Raw genomic sequence first — 17083 nt, 5'->3', positions numbered from 1 at the left:
CTTTAATTTTGTCTCAAACAAAAAAATAAAAAATTATACTTTAAAAATGATTAAATTACTTTTAAGTAATGACCCATTGGTCCCACCACCGATTCATCGGTCCAACCAATAACCCAATGATCCAGTACCTTGACTGGGTCGATGTTCAAGTCGAGTATGATAACTATGACCACAAGTGATCATGATGCACCTCCTTCAATGATCATAACGATAATTTTGTAGGTAATGTTAGGAATCCCCGATCGTGATTTAGTTGCTAAATGAAGTTATTAGTACCATCGATGAATTGCGCTTGTTTGATGTTGCCGAAATGATAAAATCAAATTTTGGTTTTTCAATGTGGGTCGAAAGTGCATTGAATATTTGACAATATAAGTTGTTTCCCGCAACATGTCTCACCAATAGTGTAACTGATTTCATTTTCCCCAATTAAATTATAGATTCACTCAAGCGATTGACTGAGGGTGTTTGCAATGAAAATAGGCCATTAGGTTGTTATAAAAAATTCTCCATGTTTTATGCCGATGCCCATATATGGGTGTACTGGTAGGAAATATGTTACCGTTTCACTAGTTGTGACTTGTGAGTGTTGCAAAATGTATAAATAAAAAGTAGAGTTTAATCAATTTATAATTAATTATAAATTTTGTTAAACACGCACTAACTTGTAAATGCGACAGGGCCATATTTTGGATAACTGATTTTATTTTCAGAAAAGCAAATTTTGTTACTAATTTTTTATTTTCAAAAAACAAATGCAAAATATGTAACTTAAAATTGAGCCCTAAGAGATTATTTTTTGGAATATTGATTTTTTGGTGACGAATTTTTAATTTATGTGATCAAAATGAGTTTTCAAAAGAATGTACCCCATGGGCCAAAGTAAGTCTAAGAGTCTGTTTGGTTTCAATTAAAATCTAATTTTTAATCTAAATTGGTCCCAATTTTTTTTAAATTTTAATGTTTGAAATAATATTTTTTTAAAGAATGTGTAATTGAAAAAGAATATTTTTTTACGCTTAATATTATTTTATGAAAAATTGTATGCTTGAAAATAAGAGAGGAAAAAAGAAAGAGAATGGGGCTAAATGAAAGCTAAAGTCAAATAATCAAGATTAATAAAATCTTTTATATATCTCACAACTTTCTAATAATAAATTTCAAAAATTTATATTAAAATCTACTAAATTTTTTAATTTTAATCCCTCAATAGACACGCTCTAAGTTTAGAGGGTGTTTGTGAGTCATTTTTATGTAAAAATACATTTTGAAATAGTAAAGTGATGAGAAATGTGTTGTTCAAAAATAAGAATAAATTTTTGATTTACGTGTAATATTATTTTAATAAAGAATGTGTGGTAAAAAAAAGAAAGAAAAATACATTTAGAAAAAAATAGATACCAAACGGGGTCTTACATATTTCAAGCGCAGCCAAACATCTCTCCATATAAAATGTATGTGACAAACCAACAAAGATGAAAACCATAAACCCTGGAGATTGCTTCACTGAGTCTGAAGCCAGTTTTTTCGACATAAACCAATACCAAAAATCATGCACAATTAAGATTTCATCGCTCCGTCTACTCATCTCAGATCAAAAAATTTCAATGGCATCCATAAATTATTATTCATTTGCGTCATTCCTTTTAATTATACTCACCTGCAATTTTTCTCTAGCGATTGCTGATTCTATTCAAGGATGTGGCGGATTTGTCGAGGTAGTGACTAAATACAGAAAGCAATTTCTTTTTATGTTCTAATGGGATTGAGATTTAATGGATCTTTGTATAATTCATCTGATTTTTGAGCGTAATCCATGGTTAGTGGGGTTAGTCTTACTTTTAGATTTCACTCTTCGGTTAACGCGGAAGAAATATATTTTTGATTTTGTAGGCAAGTTCCTCGCTGATAAAATCAAGGAAGTCAACTTCAACGAAATTGGATTATTCTCATATTACGGTATGAGAACTGGGTTTCATCTAGATTTTTCTACCCAAGAGCAGATTTGATTTGTTTATATATTTTTTTGGGCATGATTAAGAATAAGGATACTGAGATTCTGTGCAGGTCGAGCTTCGGACTTTGGATGGTTTAGTTAAGGACAGCACCCAATGTGCTCCAAATGGTTACTACTTCATTCCAGTTTATGACAAGGTACTTTATTCGATACATTCGCTTGCAATGCAGTGATTTTAGCTCTATAAATATTCATTTGAACTGGTGCAACAAACGGCCCCAACCTTTTGCATTGCCCAAGGCATCATCAATTCAGGTTGAGCAATATAAAGCTCGACTCTACTCTTTACCAGCTGTTATCAATTTTTTTATTTTTAATCGGAGTTAACGCTTCATTACTGAAGCTTTACAAGTCACGAGATTTTCAATGCATGGTGGTCAGAAAAGGAAAAAAGGAAAGGAAAAGATCTCTGTAGCATCAAGAGTAGGATGGTCCTTGTTGTAATGTCAGTCATTCTAGCAGAGAAAACTATGTTTGCAAGCTTTAATTATCATTTAATGCGGAATAGCATAATTCAATGTGTTGATAGAGTATTCGAATAGCTTTGTCAAATTGGAAGAGTGGTTGAAAGCTGAGCAGAAATAACTGATTTTGAACAATCAACTCAATTTTTTGCGGATCCATTTGCTAATCGTAAAGTTCAAGTAGTTAATTACTTCCTGATTGTGTTGGGACTTGACTGTAAGGAAACAAATACCAGCTGTACTTAGATGCAATTGCCTTTCAGTGGCTTGTTTCATTTTCTCTAACAAACAATTCTATTTTTCTCCCAGTTTTAGCACATGATTTCATTCTTGGGTGCAGGGTTCGTTTGTGATTAAGATCAAGGGACCTGAGGGATGGTCATGGGACCCAGAACAAGTTGAGTATCTTGATAAATAGTTTGTAATATATTTCTTTTGAAGGATAACTCTGTTTATGTTTTTAAGCAAGCAAGTTAGTTTTGTATTTGTTGGTCGTTTGGTATATCTGCACATATCCTGACATTAGAAACTTCTTTCTTTAGGTTCCTGTCGTTATTGGTCACACTGGTTGCAATGCAAATGAAGATATAAATTTTCGGTTTACTGGGTATGTAACAAATGTTTATAGATTATCAATATCATTCTGTAGCTGCATTGTATCATTTTTCCTGTTTTGCTGTTGGCGCCATCATCACTTCCTGCAATATAATTATTGCTGTTCTAGCATATGCATTTCTGAACCATGGACTTGTGGGTTCTCAACATCTATTATAGAACTGTAGCTTCATTGAGTGATTACTTGCAGGTTCACCATAGCTGGAAGAGTTGTGGGAGCAGTTGGTGGAGATAGCTGTTCTCATAAAAATGGAGGTCCAGCTAATGTAAATGTCGAGCTATTGTCTCCAAGTGGAGATGTTGTGTCTTCAGCTTTAACAACATCAACAGGGAGTTACTCATTCACAAACATCATTCCAGGTATCTGGTTACTCTTTTAATGGTGCATTTTAGCATGAGTAACATATGCAAGAACTTCTAAACCATTATTGAATTTTTACTCTTCATAATTGTGTATAAGAGCATCTTCAAAAAACTCTCTATTTATAAAGAGGATTTTATGTATAATAAAGAGCATCTCTAAATTAAGAGCACTCCAATAATGCTCTCTATTTTGACTCTTTGTCCTTGTTTGGTGGAAATAAAAATAAGATTTTCAGTAGATTTTGATAAAAATTTATGAAATGTGTGGTTGAAAAGTTGTGGATCCTACGAAATATGTGATTAAAATTAATTGTTGACTTTGATCTAGATTAAAATCTAAATTTTAATTTCTACTAAACATGAGCTTTATTTTGCTTTTTCTATAAACATTTATCGCTTTCCTGTCATTTTTTAGTTACATATTTTTCTTCGAAAATGTCAGTGGTCAGTCAATTCAAATGGTTTGAATAATTTGAGAAGTAGAGATATTGAATCATTATATAATAACAATAGAGAGTAGCCACTCTTTATATTAAAAAATTAAAATAGAGCCTCTTGGAGCTTATTTTTATGAATTATATCTTGTATTTAGGGAATCTCTTGGAGATGCTCTAAATACTAAATTCAATATGATGATGGAATCTTGAAGTGTATCAGGAGGAAAGTAACACCTATTTTTTTAGTTCAAATCAAATTAGAAGTTTCTCTGCCCAATTCTGATTTGATTTCTTAACACTTCTTGCAACTTTTAGAGATGTTCATTTTATTAACAATATCTATTTCTGGAAATAGGAAAATACAAAATACACGCTTCTCATAGTGATTTGAAGATTGAGATTAAGGGTTCTACTGAGGTAACAACATGCATCCCCTTTTGCTAACACACAAGCTTAAAGATTTTTCTCTCTTATTGTTTTACTACAAAACTATTGATCGTACCATAATGTTTAGTTCGTAAACCTCTGTCCCAAGGCCTTTCTCATTCAGTAAAAATATTTAATTTATTAGCATTCATTTCTTGTAACATTGCCACTTAGTACATACTATATTTGCAGGTGGAATTAGGGTTTGAAAATGGTGTGGTTCAAGATATTTTCTTTGTTTCTGGCTATGATATTCACGGATTTGTGGTTGCTCAGGTACATTTTCGGCAATGTCTTGGTGTGTTTTTCTTTCATTCCTCTTTCTTCTTTCGGCTTTTAGCAGCAAATATTTTGATATAGCTTATTATGTGTTTGAGTGCATATAAGGAGTTTTTTTTTTTTTGCACTTCCAAACATGCTTTAATGCTGTTCAGATTGATTGTGTTAAAAATCAACTGGTGGTAGCTTTACATCTACAATTATTATTTCTCTAATCATTTGCTTTCTTTGCCACTGTGTATGTTATTTTGTGTCCACTAATAATTTTTTTCTGAATGATGCATATATTTTTCATTGTAGTTGGTGGTCATTACATGTTTTCAAGGATCACTTATTTCCTACAGAGGCATAAAATTTTTGTTTGCTGCTTTATTGGGCTGATGTTTCTGCTTTTTATTTTTTTTTTTACAAAATAATAAAAATCTGCCAGCTGTTATTATCTTTGTCGAAACATTCACCTATTATTCAGCAAATGAGAGAGTGTAGTATTGAAGCTTAGTTTCTTGTAAAGATTCTAATTTTCTGAAACTTTGTTGCTGTTTAATTAAAAAAGCATCCATTGCTGACAGAGTCCAGGCTAGCTTATACTGCATGAAGTATCAAGTTGCATCCTTTTTTTGAATTTGTGAGATGTGAAATTAAGTAATATGGCGATTTGGTTGTGGTCATCAGTGCCCCCAAGTCTCCAAGGTATCATTTTGATTATGCTGTTATACTATTTGATAATGAGTAAACCTCTTGTCAATGATAGGGCAATCCCATATTGGGAGTTCATATTTACTTGTACTCAGAAGATGTCTTAGAGGTGAATTGCCCCCATGACTCTGGTAATGCACCTGGACTAGGAAAAGCACTTTGTCATGCTGTCTCTGATGCTGATGGGATGTTCACGTTTAAATCAATACCTTGTGGTACTTCTCTATTTATTACTGAACACTGATGGTTTTTGTTGGTTTGTTATATTTCCTTCAGATTGCAGTTGTCTTATGTGGTTCTTTTGTTTTATAACCCAAATTTTGGTCCATTAACCCATATCTAGTTTCAAACTTTTTCCATGTCTTACTCTGTGTCTGATTCAATACAATTTGATTGAATTCTTGCATAGGCTTGATTTTCACCCCTTGCATGATCTTGATCTGGGAAATGTACTCCTGTTTGTTTCTTTTTTTTATCTTTAGATACTAAAGCAGTCGTTGCTCATCTAAATAGCATTCTTTTTCAGTTATTATCTAAATAGTTTTATTTCCCCTCTCCTCTGAGTCTGAGATTTGGCTCACCTACTCTCCGGAATGGGGTTTCCAGATGTTGACAGTTTATATTTGTCATTTGAAGTTACAACATGGATTGCTATCCTTATTTATCTTCGGCTTGCTGCTTAAACACATGAACTGATTGGTCTCCAATGTATCAAGAAAGCAAATGAATCTCCCCCTTCCAAACGCTGTATCTATGTTATTTGGTTAGCTTTTTCATGACATACTGAAATTTGTTCAAAATATCTGCTCTGCTGGAATGCATGAGAAAAGACCACTATTTTTTTCTTCTGACAATCCATTAAATCTTTTGAAAGCTTAGTGATTGATTTGGTGAAATACCTGCAGGGATCTACAAACTTGTACCTTTCTACAAGGGCGATAACACGGTTTTTGACGTTTCACCTCCTTCCATGATGGTGTCTCTCTCGCACAATCACTCTATAGTCCCTCAGAAGTTTCAGGTAAAGTAATGATGGTTTATCTATCTATAAATCGGAAAGTTTCTCCCAAACGGGTTATACATTTATGGATATGTTCCCTAAACATTTCAAAACATGCTTCTTGCTTCCTGTTATATATATACCTTTTGTGTGTGTGTGTGTGTGTGTGTTAAGGGCTGGGACTATTTTAATTTGTAATCAACTCTAATCTAAACCCACTTGCAGTGGACAATTGTTGTTTTTGGATACTGATCACAGTGAAGGCAGTTTTCTTAATGTCTGTAAGGATACTTGCCTTCAGTAATTGCTCTGTGTTTTTCAGCAAAATATGGTCTTAGTTAATTTTTCATCATGTGAAATTTTTAGTAGTCTTTATTCATGATCTTCTTGCTTCTGTTACTAAATACTTGCTTCCAAAGATATCTGCTAGTTTTTCTTTGCATTAGAACTGACATTGACTTTGCCCTCATGTTCCATGAACATGAACTACTATGGCGTGTACCTATCAAAAAAATCACTATGGCGTGCAAGTTGTAACCATGTTTGTGTTGCCAATAGGGTCAGTGATATGTAATGTATCTGATTGATTTCTTCTTTCCAAGACTAACATTATTTTTGCTGCAAATCATAAAATTGATGTATTTTAATTAATATGATATTCTCTCTTAGTTCAAGGAGCTGCATCGAAGAAAAGAAAGACTGCCTAGTTTTTTCTGCAGAACAATTACTTATGTTGGCCTTTTGTTGGAATGTTAGCTCCCGCTTCCCTGTTTTCTTTTTTCTACATTTTCCCTTTTCCCCTTTCTTAAGCTATTGTGTTATTATACTCTCTGCATCTATTGAAAGATCACTTTATGATTTGCTTAAGCTTCTGTCTATGCAAGTAACATTTTTCACAGGCTCATGCATTATTATACTCAGACAAATAAATTACCGAATGGATATTACCTTATTTATCCTAGTTCCGTAGCTTGACAGTACTCATGCTGTGTTTTTGGAACATCAATTCTGACTAAATTCGGGTATACTACTCTACAATGTATGCCACTTTATTGTTACCTAGGTTACTGGATTCTCTGTTGGGGGTCGTGTAGTCGATGGAAATGGTGATGGAGTGGATGCTGCAAAAATTATAGTAGATGGTCAGGAAAGGTCAATAACCGATAAAGAAGGATATTACAAACTTGATCAGGTAAGTTTGTCTTTCTGCTTATAAGAGCAACATAATGTTTCAGTTAGCCCTATCTTCTACTCAAAAAGGTTGTCTAATCGGCAATTTCTACCTCTTAAAAATTGTGTTTGTTTTTTATTGTTATTTTTGTTATTACTAGCACTTCCCAATTTATTGTCCAATTTGGTTATGAAATGGTTAATGTTGTTCCTCTTTGTATTTATATGCGTTATGCCCATTAGTTATTGCTTAATCAGTGAAAAAAAAATACTGACCATCATGCCATCGAAGTCCATTTCCTTGTTATTTTAAGAGCTTGATTAATTATGGTTTCAGTAGAGAGAGAGATTAAAATAGGCATGCATTTTAAAGAACACTAACCATCATGCTATAGAAATCCTTTTCCTTGATTTTTAAGAGCTTGAATAAATTTTGGCTGCGGTAGAGTTAAAGGTGCTCTATTCCAATTCTTCCTAGCTCAGCATCGTGCATAATATCTTTCTGTTGGGCAAATTTGTTTTACATACTAGTATGCAACCATGTTGATTCAGTTTTCCTTTTACGGGGTTAATTGGTTAATGCTTCCAGGTTACGTCTAAAAGATACAGGATTGAAGCTAAGAAGGAGCATTATAAGCTTGAAATTCTGAATGACTTTTTGGTAAGTCGATCTCATGTCTTTTACCTTGCCATATCTTGGTACATTTATCATTCTCTTGGGAAATTAAATGGACTATAATGTGACAAATATTTTAGTTCGAATACTTGATCTCCTTCTGATTTTAATAAGCTTCCCTTTGACCTTCTTTGTCTTTGGTCCTCTAATTTCTAATTAAATTCTTAGGTTTTGCCGAACATGGCTTCAATTTCTGATATAAAAGCAGTTTCATATGACATATGCGGCATGGTGCAGACAATTAGAAATGACTACAGGGCTAAGGTAATAGCCATATTTCTCTGCACGTATTTTGAACATGTTACTTATTCATATTAATAGTAGTAGCTAGTAACCTTTGAGGACTTGATGAGACCAACTCTCGTTTTTTGGACCAACATAGGATATCCTAAAAGTGGCTTAAAATTATCTCAACTGAGAACATTTCCCATAATAAGATCAGTCAACAATACCTTATACGTGCTCATGTTTATGATAGTAACCTTCTACTTTTCTCTGTCCTTTTCCGTTTGATAATGGTTTGTGATTGGTCATTTTTTTCAATGTTCATTGTCTGTAGCTTATTAGAAATGGATTTGACGTCATTCAATTAGACACTTTGGTAGTTGGGGAAGGCAGTAGGTGGTGACCTTGTGGATGATATTTCGCCACCAGAGATTTAAAAATTGTGATTGTTTAATAGGCATGACGAATGATGGCGTTCACATGTACATAATGGTGTACTGGGTGAGGATGGTGGCAACTTGTTGATTGCAATGGTTTGCTACGGTTATAAATGAGCCAGGAATTATTGTTAAAACTTTTGTTTTGATAAGCTGAGAATTATGAGATATTATACCAGATGCAAATCCCTGTAATATTTAAAGACAAAAGGAAAACATAAACTATATAGGATCCCTACCTAATACATGCCCACCCTAATAATACTATATTGTACTTATATGACAGAGATACATCAAGCATATCTCAAATCAACATTTAGATTGTGACAGCATCAATTGCCATCTCTAATCAAAGAACATTTTTTTTCCAGTATCATCGTTTTCTGCTCCTTCCCCCCTTTAACTTTCTTTTAGTCATAGTATACGGAGCTTTTGAGCCTCAAATGTTCACATTCTTGCTTCAATCTACTTCCCCTTTCCCTAAATTGTTCTCCACTTCTCCTTATTCCTGTTGCCATTCCGTACTCTTTGAAGATATCTACAATTAATGGTTAGCGCATTCCTCTTGCATAAGAGCACACCATATATTTTCATTTTCTCCCAATCATAATCCATACTACTGAAATTATTTCTTTGTTTCAAACTTCCTGCTGTTCAAATGAATACTGCTCAACTGCCCTTACGAGGATCCATGATAATGGGTTGAAGAGGGTACCCAACCTCTCCATGACAATCAAAAACTCTCCCCCCTCATTTATACTATAAGAAAAATCTGCACCTAAAACTTCAGTTGAATAATTCTTGTATCTATCCAACCGTTCACCACCTGGCTATCCATCCCTTCTTCTTACTTGATAGTGCTATGCCACACAGTGTTTCCCTTACCACCTTCTCCCCATTATCTCCTTAGGCTTTCTTTGTCATCTTCCTAGTGTTAGAACTGATGCATGTTGCTGAGAAAGACGAAACCTCAGTCCTGTTTGCAAACCATCCTTAAAGGTCTCGGAAGGTTTTCCATCTGAATGCTGCCCATGATCAACTGATTCTTGCTTCAGTGAATTGTAGATCTCCTGGAGGGCTTTCCATTAATGAACTTTAGGTACACTCTATACTATAGCAACCTTTAGCTCATTCCAACGATTGCAAAATCACATGAACACTGATCAGTCTCTGTAATGCCTCAAATTCTAGCAATCCGTTGTGTTACTAAAAATAAGTTCCTTAACGTAACGTTCAGGAAAATGTCAAAGTTTGGCGTACTTAATAAGGGAATTTTGTCAATATAAACTTAGAAAATTATGGAAAAATGATTCAGGCTTTGAGAATATTTCAGCAAGCTGGTGCAGTGGTGCTGTATTTTCAGGATGAGTTGCAAAAAATATTTTGATTTAGCAAACGTCTACTGAAAATTATGAAATTTTTACAGAGAGCATGGAACTCATATACATACAACATATCAAAAATTGGGATCCCGCCAATGATATTTGAGGCACTCAAACATTTTTCAAAGATGTTCAAACTATATTACTGGTTATAGCTCCACACAATTAAAAAAAAAATGATGATAATAAATTCTACGAGCCTCCAATCAATATGGTTTCAATTCTAGATGATGGATAACTCATAAAAGGGTCATTTCTCAATTTGGAATCATCCTAAAATTTGAAGTATACAGTCTGCAGTGAATTTTTAAAGGTCAGAATGCTGGAAAAGTTTTAGATTGAAGGTTCTAAAATTTCTACTGAACTTACTCAGTAAGAAAACATGTCCAAGCATAATTAAGGGTCATGAGACTCAATTATTTTGAATTGAGACTCAATTATTTTGAATATAATATGGCCAGAAGATAACATGTCCCAACCTTATAAATGATAAAGGTATTCAAAAGAGAATTTCATTTTATATAAAGTACATAACACGCCCAACAAATAAATATAACTTTATAAAATCCTGATGTCACTAATATTTAAGGTACTTTCTGAAACGAATCCATGGTCCAATAGCACACCAATCCTTCCTCCACCTTCCAATACGTTAATTATCACCTGAAATTTATTAATTAGGAGGGATGACTATAGCGAATTATACCCAATGAGATGTTTGCTACTCCACTATCAATTCAAATATGCAATAAAAAATTCTCTTACCAACATAAACTTAGAATTACCACACCATGAAAATGTTAATTCAAGCATGTTTACTGCAAAATGACATGAAAGCTGAACTGTAACCTGAAGGCACAAGTCTGAAACTGTCTCGTGATTTCTCCATAAGTAGCATTGAATTTAAGTAATCAAATTCACATATAATAACAAAATTGGGAAGACGTGGAAAATCCACTTATAGCACATAGCACCTTACCTCAATCTTTAAATAATTTTCTGCTTGAAGAATAAATTCAGATTCACGCACTTCCTTATAACAACCTGACACTTTTAAAGATCTCTATCCATTTTCTTTATAAAACAGTAAAGTTTTTGTGCTTATACGTGTGCATTATTTGTGAAATTTAAAAGACGAACACATAGAATTTGGGGAATCTTGAGAGAGTAAACATACACACACTTAAAAGTTAGTTGAGTTCTAAGGGAAATTGGTATTTGTTTTCAAATATGATTGGTGTCAAAGATGAATCATAGTCAATTAAAATTATAATATTTTAATCACCTAAAACTACTAACCTAACAATATTTTGACTGCACATTAAACCCAATTGAAGTGATTAATTCCTTCAAATATTAAATTCAATCTTATGCATCTCTCTCTCTCTCTCTCTCTCTCTCTCTCTCTCTATATATATATATATATATATATAGAGAGAGAGAGAGAGAGAGAGAGAGAGAGAGAGAGAGAGAGAGAGAGAGAGAGAGAGTATGATGGCTGACTTTTGGATGCATATTAGTGGGGATGGTCTATGAATTATATGGGTTGGGGTTTAACATTAGGATTTGAATTCTCTACATAATTCAACTATTTAAAAGTCTCAAAACCACTTCTATTTGCCAGCATAGAAGAATCCATTTCTCATCACATGAAGGACCCAATATTGGTTAATTAGAAAATGTCTCATCCCCATTTCATCATAAACAAACACGAGTTTCTTTGGACTGCGATATCTTGGGTCTAACTTGACCAAATAAACTTTTTCTCTAGCCCAATAGATGTAATTTAAACTAGCTTAAAAATGAGCCTAAATAAATTTTTGATTTCAAAACTTATTTTAACTTTAGTCCTTCAACATCTTAAAAGTATAAAAAATACCCAAATCATAAGCATTACCATCTGGCGATCTTATCATCTCTAAATAATCTTGATCTGTCACATACTCGTCACATTTGCAATCTAGTCTCTATGCACTTTTTGCATTTAAGGCCCAATCTCGATTCTAAGCTTTAAAACCCACTATTTTCCATTAGTTATCCTTACAATATTCTTAGGACTTCAAATTATGTTTCTTAAAACTTTCTCTCACATTTTTCGCTTTAGTCCTCAAGTTTTCTATAATTTGCTAAATTACCTAAACTCAACTTTTCACAAGCAATAATTTCTAAATATTAATTTTTGCACTCTCATAATATTTTCTTAAATAATGGGATAATTTTGCTAATTTGCACTTGGGTTCCCGAACTTTCTAAATATATGCTAATAGGCCCAAAAGTTTCTTAAGTTGATTATGTATCATACTATGGGGTTTTACAGTCTCAGCTCAAACTGTTCACCTGATTTTGGAACCCGAACACTATAGCTCTTTTAGAGAATTTGCAATTCCATAAAACCAAATCATCCCATCAGTTTTCTACCCTCCCAATGCGTATTTCTCAAATGCCCATTCTTCTCTTCCTTCTTCAGGTTTGACCAGGTTGAGGCATGGAGCAATTGCTGCCCCACCCAGATCATCTCCTTTCTAACTAAAAGAAGTTTAGGAACTATTTATAAGTGGTTTAAATTATAATTATAAGGCAGAATGGTGGATAATACTTGTTGGTCCTCCGAAATGTGTGGATAAAAATTGGTTTGATTAATATTAAACTTTAGCCAAACACGGGCTAATTTGTTCTCTCTTTGTAGACTTTCTCACCTCTCAAATGTATCGAATCTCTGCCGAGGTTGTGTTTCCCTGTCCTAAGAGCTTAAAAGTCTTGCAAAACCTAAACACAATCTTTTACATCACTCCACTACCAACATACTCCTTGCTAAACTTAGAGGATTCATAATATATTGTGATGGTGTGTGACTTCACCTGGATTCAGAGATTTGCTTCAAGATGAAATCATATGGATGGGGGGTTTTCATGAAGGGGGGAAAAATCCTTTCCACAGAGAATCATCTTTCACTTCACGAATCACATATCCCCAACTTTCAAATTCTGAAACTTACAGGGTTAATTACTTGGCCAAACTTTTACTGAGGCACTTAAAAATCCCACATTCCCTACTCGGCCTGTTAACCTGCAGATATACATGAATGCACTGGACAAAGGCACAAATCCATGAGCTGATTGCTTAATTTGTTTTCAGAAACATGAGATGCCATTTTATTGTGGCTTTAAGTTAAAAACTTCTCTGATCTCTTATTATATGCTGTGCATTTTCTCTCTTCAGTAATTAAAAATATTTATGCCAGGTGGCATTGACTCATGGACCAGAGAATGTCAAGCCCCAAGTGAAACAGACTGACAAAATTGGGAAATTTTGCTTTGAGGTATGTTCATTTACATCCAATTGATTTTCAATGTTTCTGGAATATATTCCTTGTGGCTTTAGACTACTAAATCAACTGATACTTGGACTATGAATTTATATGTATAATCCAAATGTTTTTAGTCGTTCAACATGAATGCCACAATACTTTTTGCACCAATAGAAACGTCCTTTAAAAATAAGGATCTAATCCGAAACCCAGCCTCTTCTAATTAGAAGCATGATCATTACATGCATTCAATATGCTGATCGTTGTTTCAAATATACTTGTTAATCTATTAGACTGCATGAGATAGAAAATGACACCTCAACTGATCTTTCTTATAGATACCGACTGTTGAACTTTAACATGCATGCAATTTTGTATGCATTTAATTTATAATTTCTGAAATCTAGCTATTCCACAAATTTTAGAAGGGTAAAAGCCTTTGCTTTTGAGCCGGTATACGGTTTGAAACCAAAAAGTAACCAATAGAAAATCCATGGGGAAAAATGTTCAGGTTTTCTGTTTCTATTTGACATTTATTTCATCTTCACGATATGCAAGTTTAGTTCTCCAAACTATTAGGTGCTTGTTTGGTAGGGATTTTGTTAATTGATTTTTTGACCATTAGAGATAAAATGGGTCCTACTTGTGAGAGAAGAATTCAAAAATGACGGCCGGAATAGTGAAATAGCGGTCAAAAAAAAAATCCAGACCAAACATGCTCTAGGTATGTTTTCGTTTTATCGGTTTGTAATAGCTTGTATGAGGCATTGCTGGGTTTCTATAAATTACCATCACTTTCTGATATTTGAACACATAAGATAAAGTTCGATTGCTTTCTCATTTGCATAGCATAGCATAGCATTTCATTTCAATAGCTTGTTAATTCTCCTTTATGTACAAAAGTTGCATCACTTTGAGATATTAATCCTCCTTAGGTTCCACCGGGCGAATATCGCTTATCTGCTTTTCCAGCAACACCTGATACTGCTCCAGAACTTATGTTCTCTCCACCTCACATTGATGTCTCAGTCAACAGCCCTTTACTAGGCGTCAAATTTTATCAGGTGAGAGTTTACAAACTTAAGAAGAACTAAAGAATGCTTTTATTTCTTTATATCTGATATTATATCTGCTTTTAAATGGTCGAAAATTATATTTTCTTTATGATCTGTCTTGTTATACATTATTACGAGGCTTATTAAAGCAGCTATTGCTCCACCTTATATTTGTTATTAGCAAATTTTTTGTCACTGAATCCTGATAACTCCTCCTCTTATATTTTCTTTATGTACTTAATTGAAATTATAGGCACAAGTAGATGTCCGTGGCTCAGTAGTCTGCAAGGAAACATGTGGTTCTTCTGTTTCAGTTATACTTCTAAGAAAGGATGGTATAAGTAAAGAAGAGATGACAGTTAGTTTGACTGATCAGAGTAGTGAATTTTCATTTTCCAATGTCCTTCCAGGGAAATACCGCATTGAGGTAATGCCACCAGCTTTTTTAATTCTTTCTACCTTTGAAACCTACTGCATGTGTCATGATAAATTTAGTATCTGCCTTGATGAAAATATTATCTTTGATTTTCTTAGTGCTTTTTCCATTGTTGCTTCTCATTTTAAGTTGTCAGCTGCTTACATTTAAGGTTATCTCCACTTTCTGAAAATGCTGCCCTGTTTTCTCCAGTAACAACATCCACCAACAATGACACAATTGCACATTTTCTCCCCTCTGATCAATTGTGGGTGTCATCTGATAGTGATTTAGCACAAAATTCTAGATAGAAGTCCACAGCACATGCCATACGGATTATCTGGTTATCCTTTATTAACTCGCCTATTCTCTTGATTTTCTCATTTTCCGTGATTCTTTTTGTTACATTTCTAGGTCAAAAGCTATTCCCCTGTAACCATGTCAGGAGATGATATATGGTGCTGGGAACATAGTTCTGTAGATGTGGATGTGGGTGCTGACAATATTGAAGGGATTACTTTTGTTCATAAAGGCTATTGGGTCAGTGTGACTTCCAGCCATGGCGTGGATGCTTACCTGAATCGGCCTGATGGTTCTCATGTGAATTTGAAAATTAAGGTTGGTGCCATCCTTTGAAATTGAAATTTTCTAATCTCTCCCTTTCTCTCTCTGTGTATGAAGCCCACATTTATAATTTTTATTTTCAAATTTCAGAAAGGTGCACAGCGCATTTGTCTGGAGTCTCCTGGTGTGCATGAACTCCACTTTGTAAACTCGTGTATTTCCTTTGGAAGCTCCTTGTTGAGAATTGATACATCTAATCCATCGGTAACTGTTTTCTGGTGTTAGTTGGACATGTATGTCTTTTTGTATTTTCTTTTCCTATTAGTTTCATTTTGTTTCTTGTTTCTGCAGCCCATTTATTTGAAAGGAGAGAAATATCTCCTCAGCGGACGTATTAATGTTGATACTAATTCATTGGGTGGTGATGAGAATTTACCTGAGAATATACCCGTGGATATGTTAGACAATGAAGGAATTGTTCTTGATAGTGCCACTGCCAGACTTGTCTCCAGTGGAATTGATCAATCAACTGCTGTTATCTATGAATACTCAGTGTGGGCTAATTCTGGTGAAAAACTCATCTTTGTCCCTCGAGACATGCGGTATGTTTGTTGCAGTTTTGTCACTTGTTCTCAATGTCTAATCTGTTTTGTATTATTATAATTGGGAGGTAAACTCTCAAGGTAAGTTCATCATCTTGATTGTCCTTTGTAGCACTGACACTTCAATTAGGATAGCATGTCTTTATTGAACACGTGTCAATACCGACACTTCCAGAACTCTCTTCCATAAGCATTCTTCTTTTTTTATTAAAAATATTATATATTTTTAACTCAAAATTATTAGTAAATAACAAATAGGTACTTATATTTAAAAGATTTTATCAAGAAACATTAATGAGTATAAAACTAAATATATACTATATAATAATATTTTTAACTCAAAATTATTAGTAAATAACAAATAGGTACTTATATTTAAAAGATTTCATCAAGAAACATTAATGAGTATAAAACTAAATCTATACTATATAAATGAAGAATTTTAAAAAATTAAATCAATGTATCGGCAACTTTTCATGTCGATACTTTTTTGAAAATTCTCGTATTGGCATATCCGACACTTATCGTGTCGGATACACGTGTCCGTGTCCGTGCATCTCTATGCATTTTCATTAGATGGCCAGTTTTACATTTCAACTAGTAATCCAATAAATATTTTATAGGATAAGTTTTTAAATAGCTTGTGTTTCATATCTAAAAGTAGATAAAGGTTGTGTTTAAGTTAACAAGATATGTTAGTGCTGGTGAAATCAAGGACATCACAGCATGTGCCTCTACTGTTCAGTATTGACTTTATTGGCATGGCTGTCAGTAGCTATTAATAAGCTTAATCTTTAGGATGCTGAACTTTATTTAGGGTTGCCCTTTCAAGTTCTAAGAACAAGGGTATGATCTCCCTCTGTCGCCCTTTAATGTATCCATACGACTTTCTGTTTTAATTTTGATTTGAAGGGGTTGAGTTCATCCTTGATATAATCTCTATCTTTGTACAT

General features: G+C 33.7%; 1 protein-coding gene across 1 annotated transcript in view; it reads left to right on the top strand.

Annotated features, from left to right (window-relative positions):
* The first annotated feature begins 1438 nt into the window (after window positions 1-1438).
* Window positions 1439-17083, top strand: part of LOC111383323 (nodal modulator 1-like) — a 21124-nt gene continuing 5479 nt past the window's right edge. The window contains exons 1-20 of the mRNA XM_023007406.1: window positions 1439-1718; window positions 1894-1959; window positions 2068-2154; window positions 2822-2878; window positions 3024-3088; window positions 3287-3456; window positions 4252-4313; window positions 4515-4598; window positions 5353-5512; window positions 6203-6318; window positions 7361-7489; window positions 8057-8128; window positions 8312-8407; window positions 13429-13506; window positions 14430-14558; window positions 14803-14976; window positions 15379-15582; window positions 15679-15792; window positions 15880-16188; window positions 16795-16874. Coding sequence (XP_022863174.1) covers window positions 1476-1718; window positions 1894-1959; window positions 2068-2154; window positions 2822-2878; window positions 3024-3088; window positions 3287-3456; window positions 4252-4313; window positions 4515-4598; window positions 5353-5512; window positions 6203-6318; window positions 7361-7489; window positions 8057-8128; window positions 8312-8407; window positions 13429-13506; window positions 14430-14558; window positions 14803-14976; window positions 15379-15582; window positions 15679-15792; window positions 15880-16188; window positions 16795-16874 — 2495 coding nt within the window. The 5' untranslated portion in view covers window positions 1439-1475. The remainder of the gene's footprint in view (window positions 1719-1893; window positions 1960-2067; window positions 2155-2821; window positions 2879-3023; window positions 3089-3286; window positions 3457-4251; window positions 4314-4514; window positions 4599-5352; window positions 5513-6202; window positions 6319-7360; window positions 7490-8056; window positions 8129-8311; window positions 8408-13428; window positions 13507-14429; window positions 14559-14802; window positions 14977-15378; window positions 15583-15678; window positions 15793-15879; window positions 16189-16794; window positions 16875-17083) is intronic.

Source organism: Olea europaea, unplaced genomic scaffold, assembly GCF_002742605.1.
Source record: "Olea europaea var. sylvestris unplaced genomic scaffold, O_europaea_v1 scaffold2659, whole genome shotgun sequence".
Taxonomy (NCBI): domain Eukaryota; kingdom Viridiplantae; phylum Streptophyta; class Magnoliopsida; order Lamiales; family Oleaceae; genus Olea; species Olea europaea.
The sequence above is the reverse complement of the archived record's forward strand: the minus strand, read 5'-3'. Positions and strand labels throughout refer to the sequence as shown.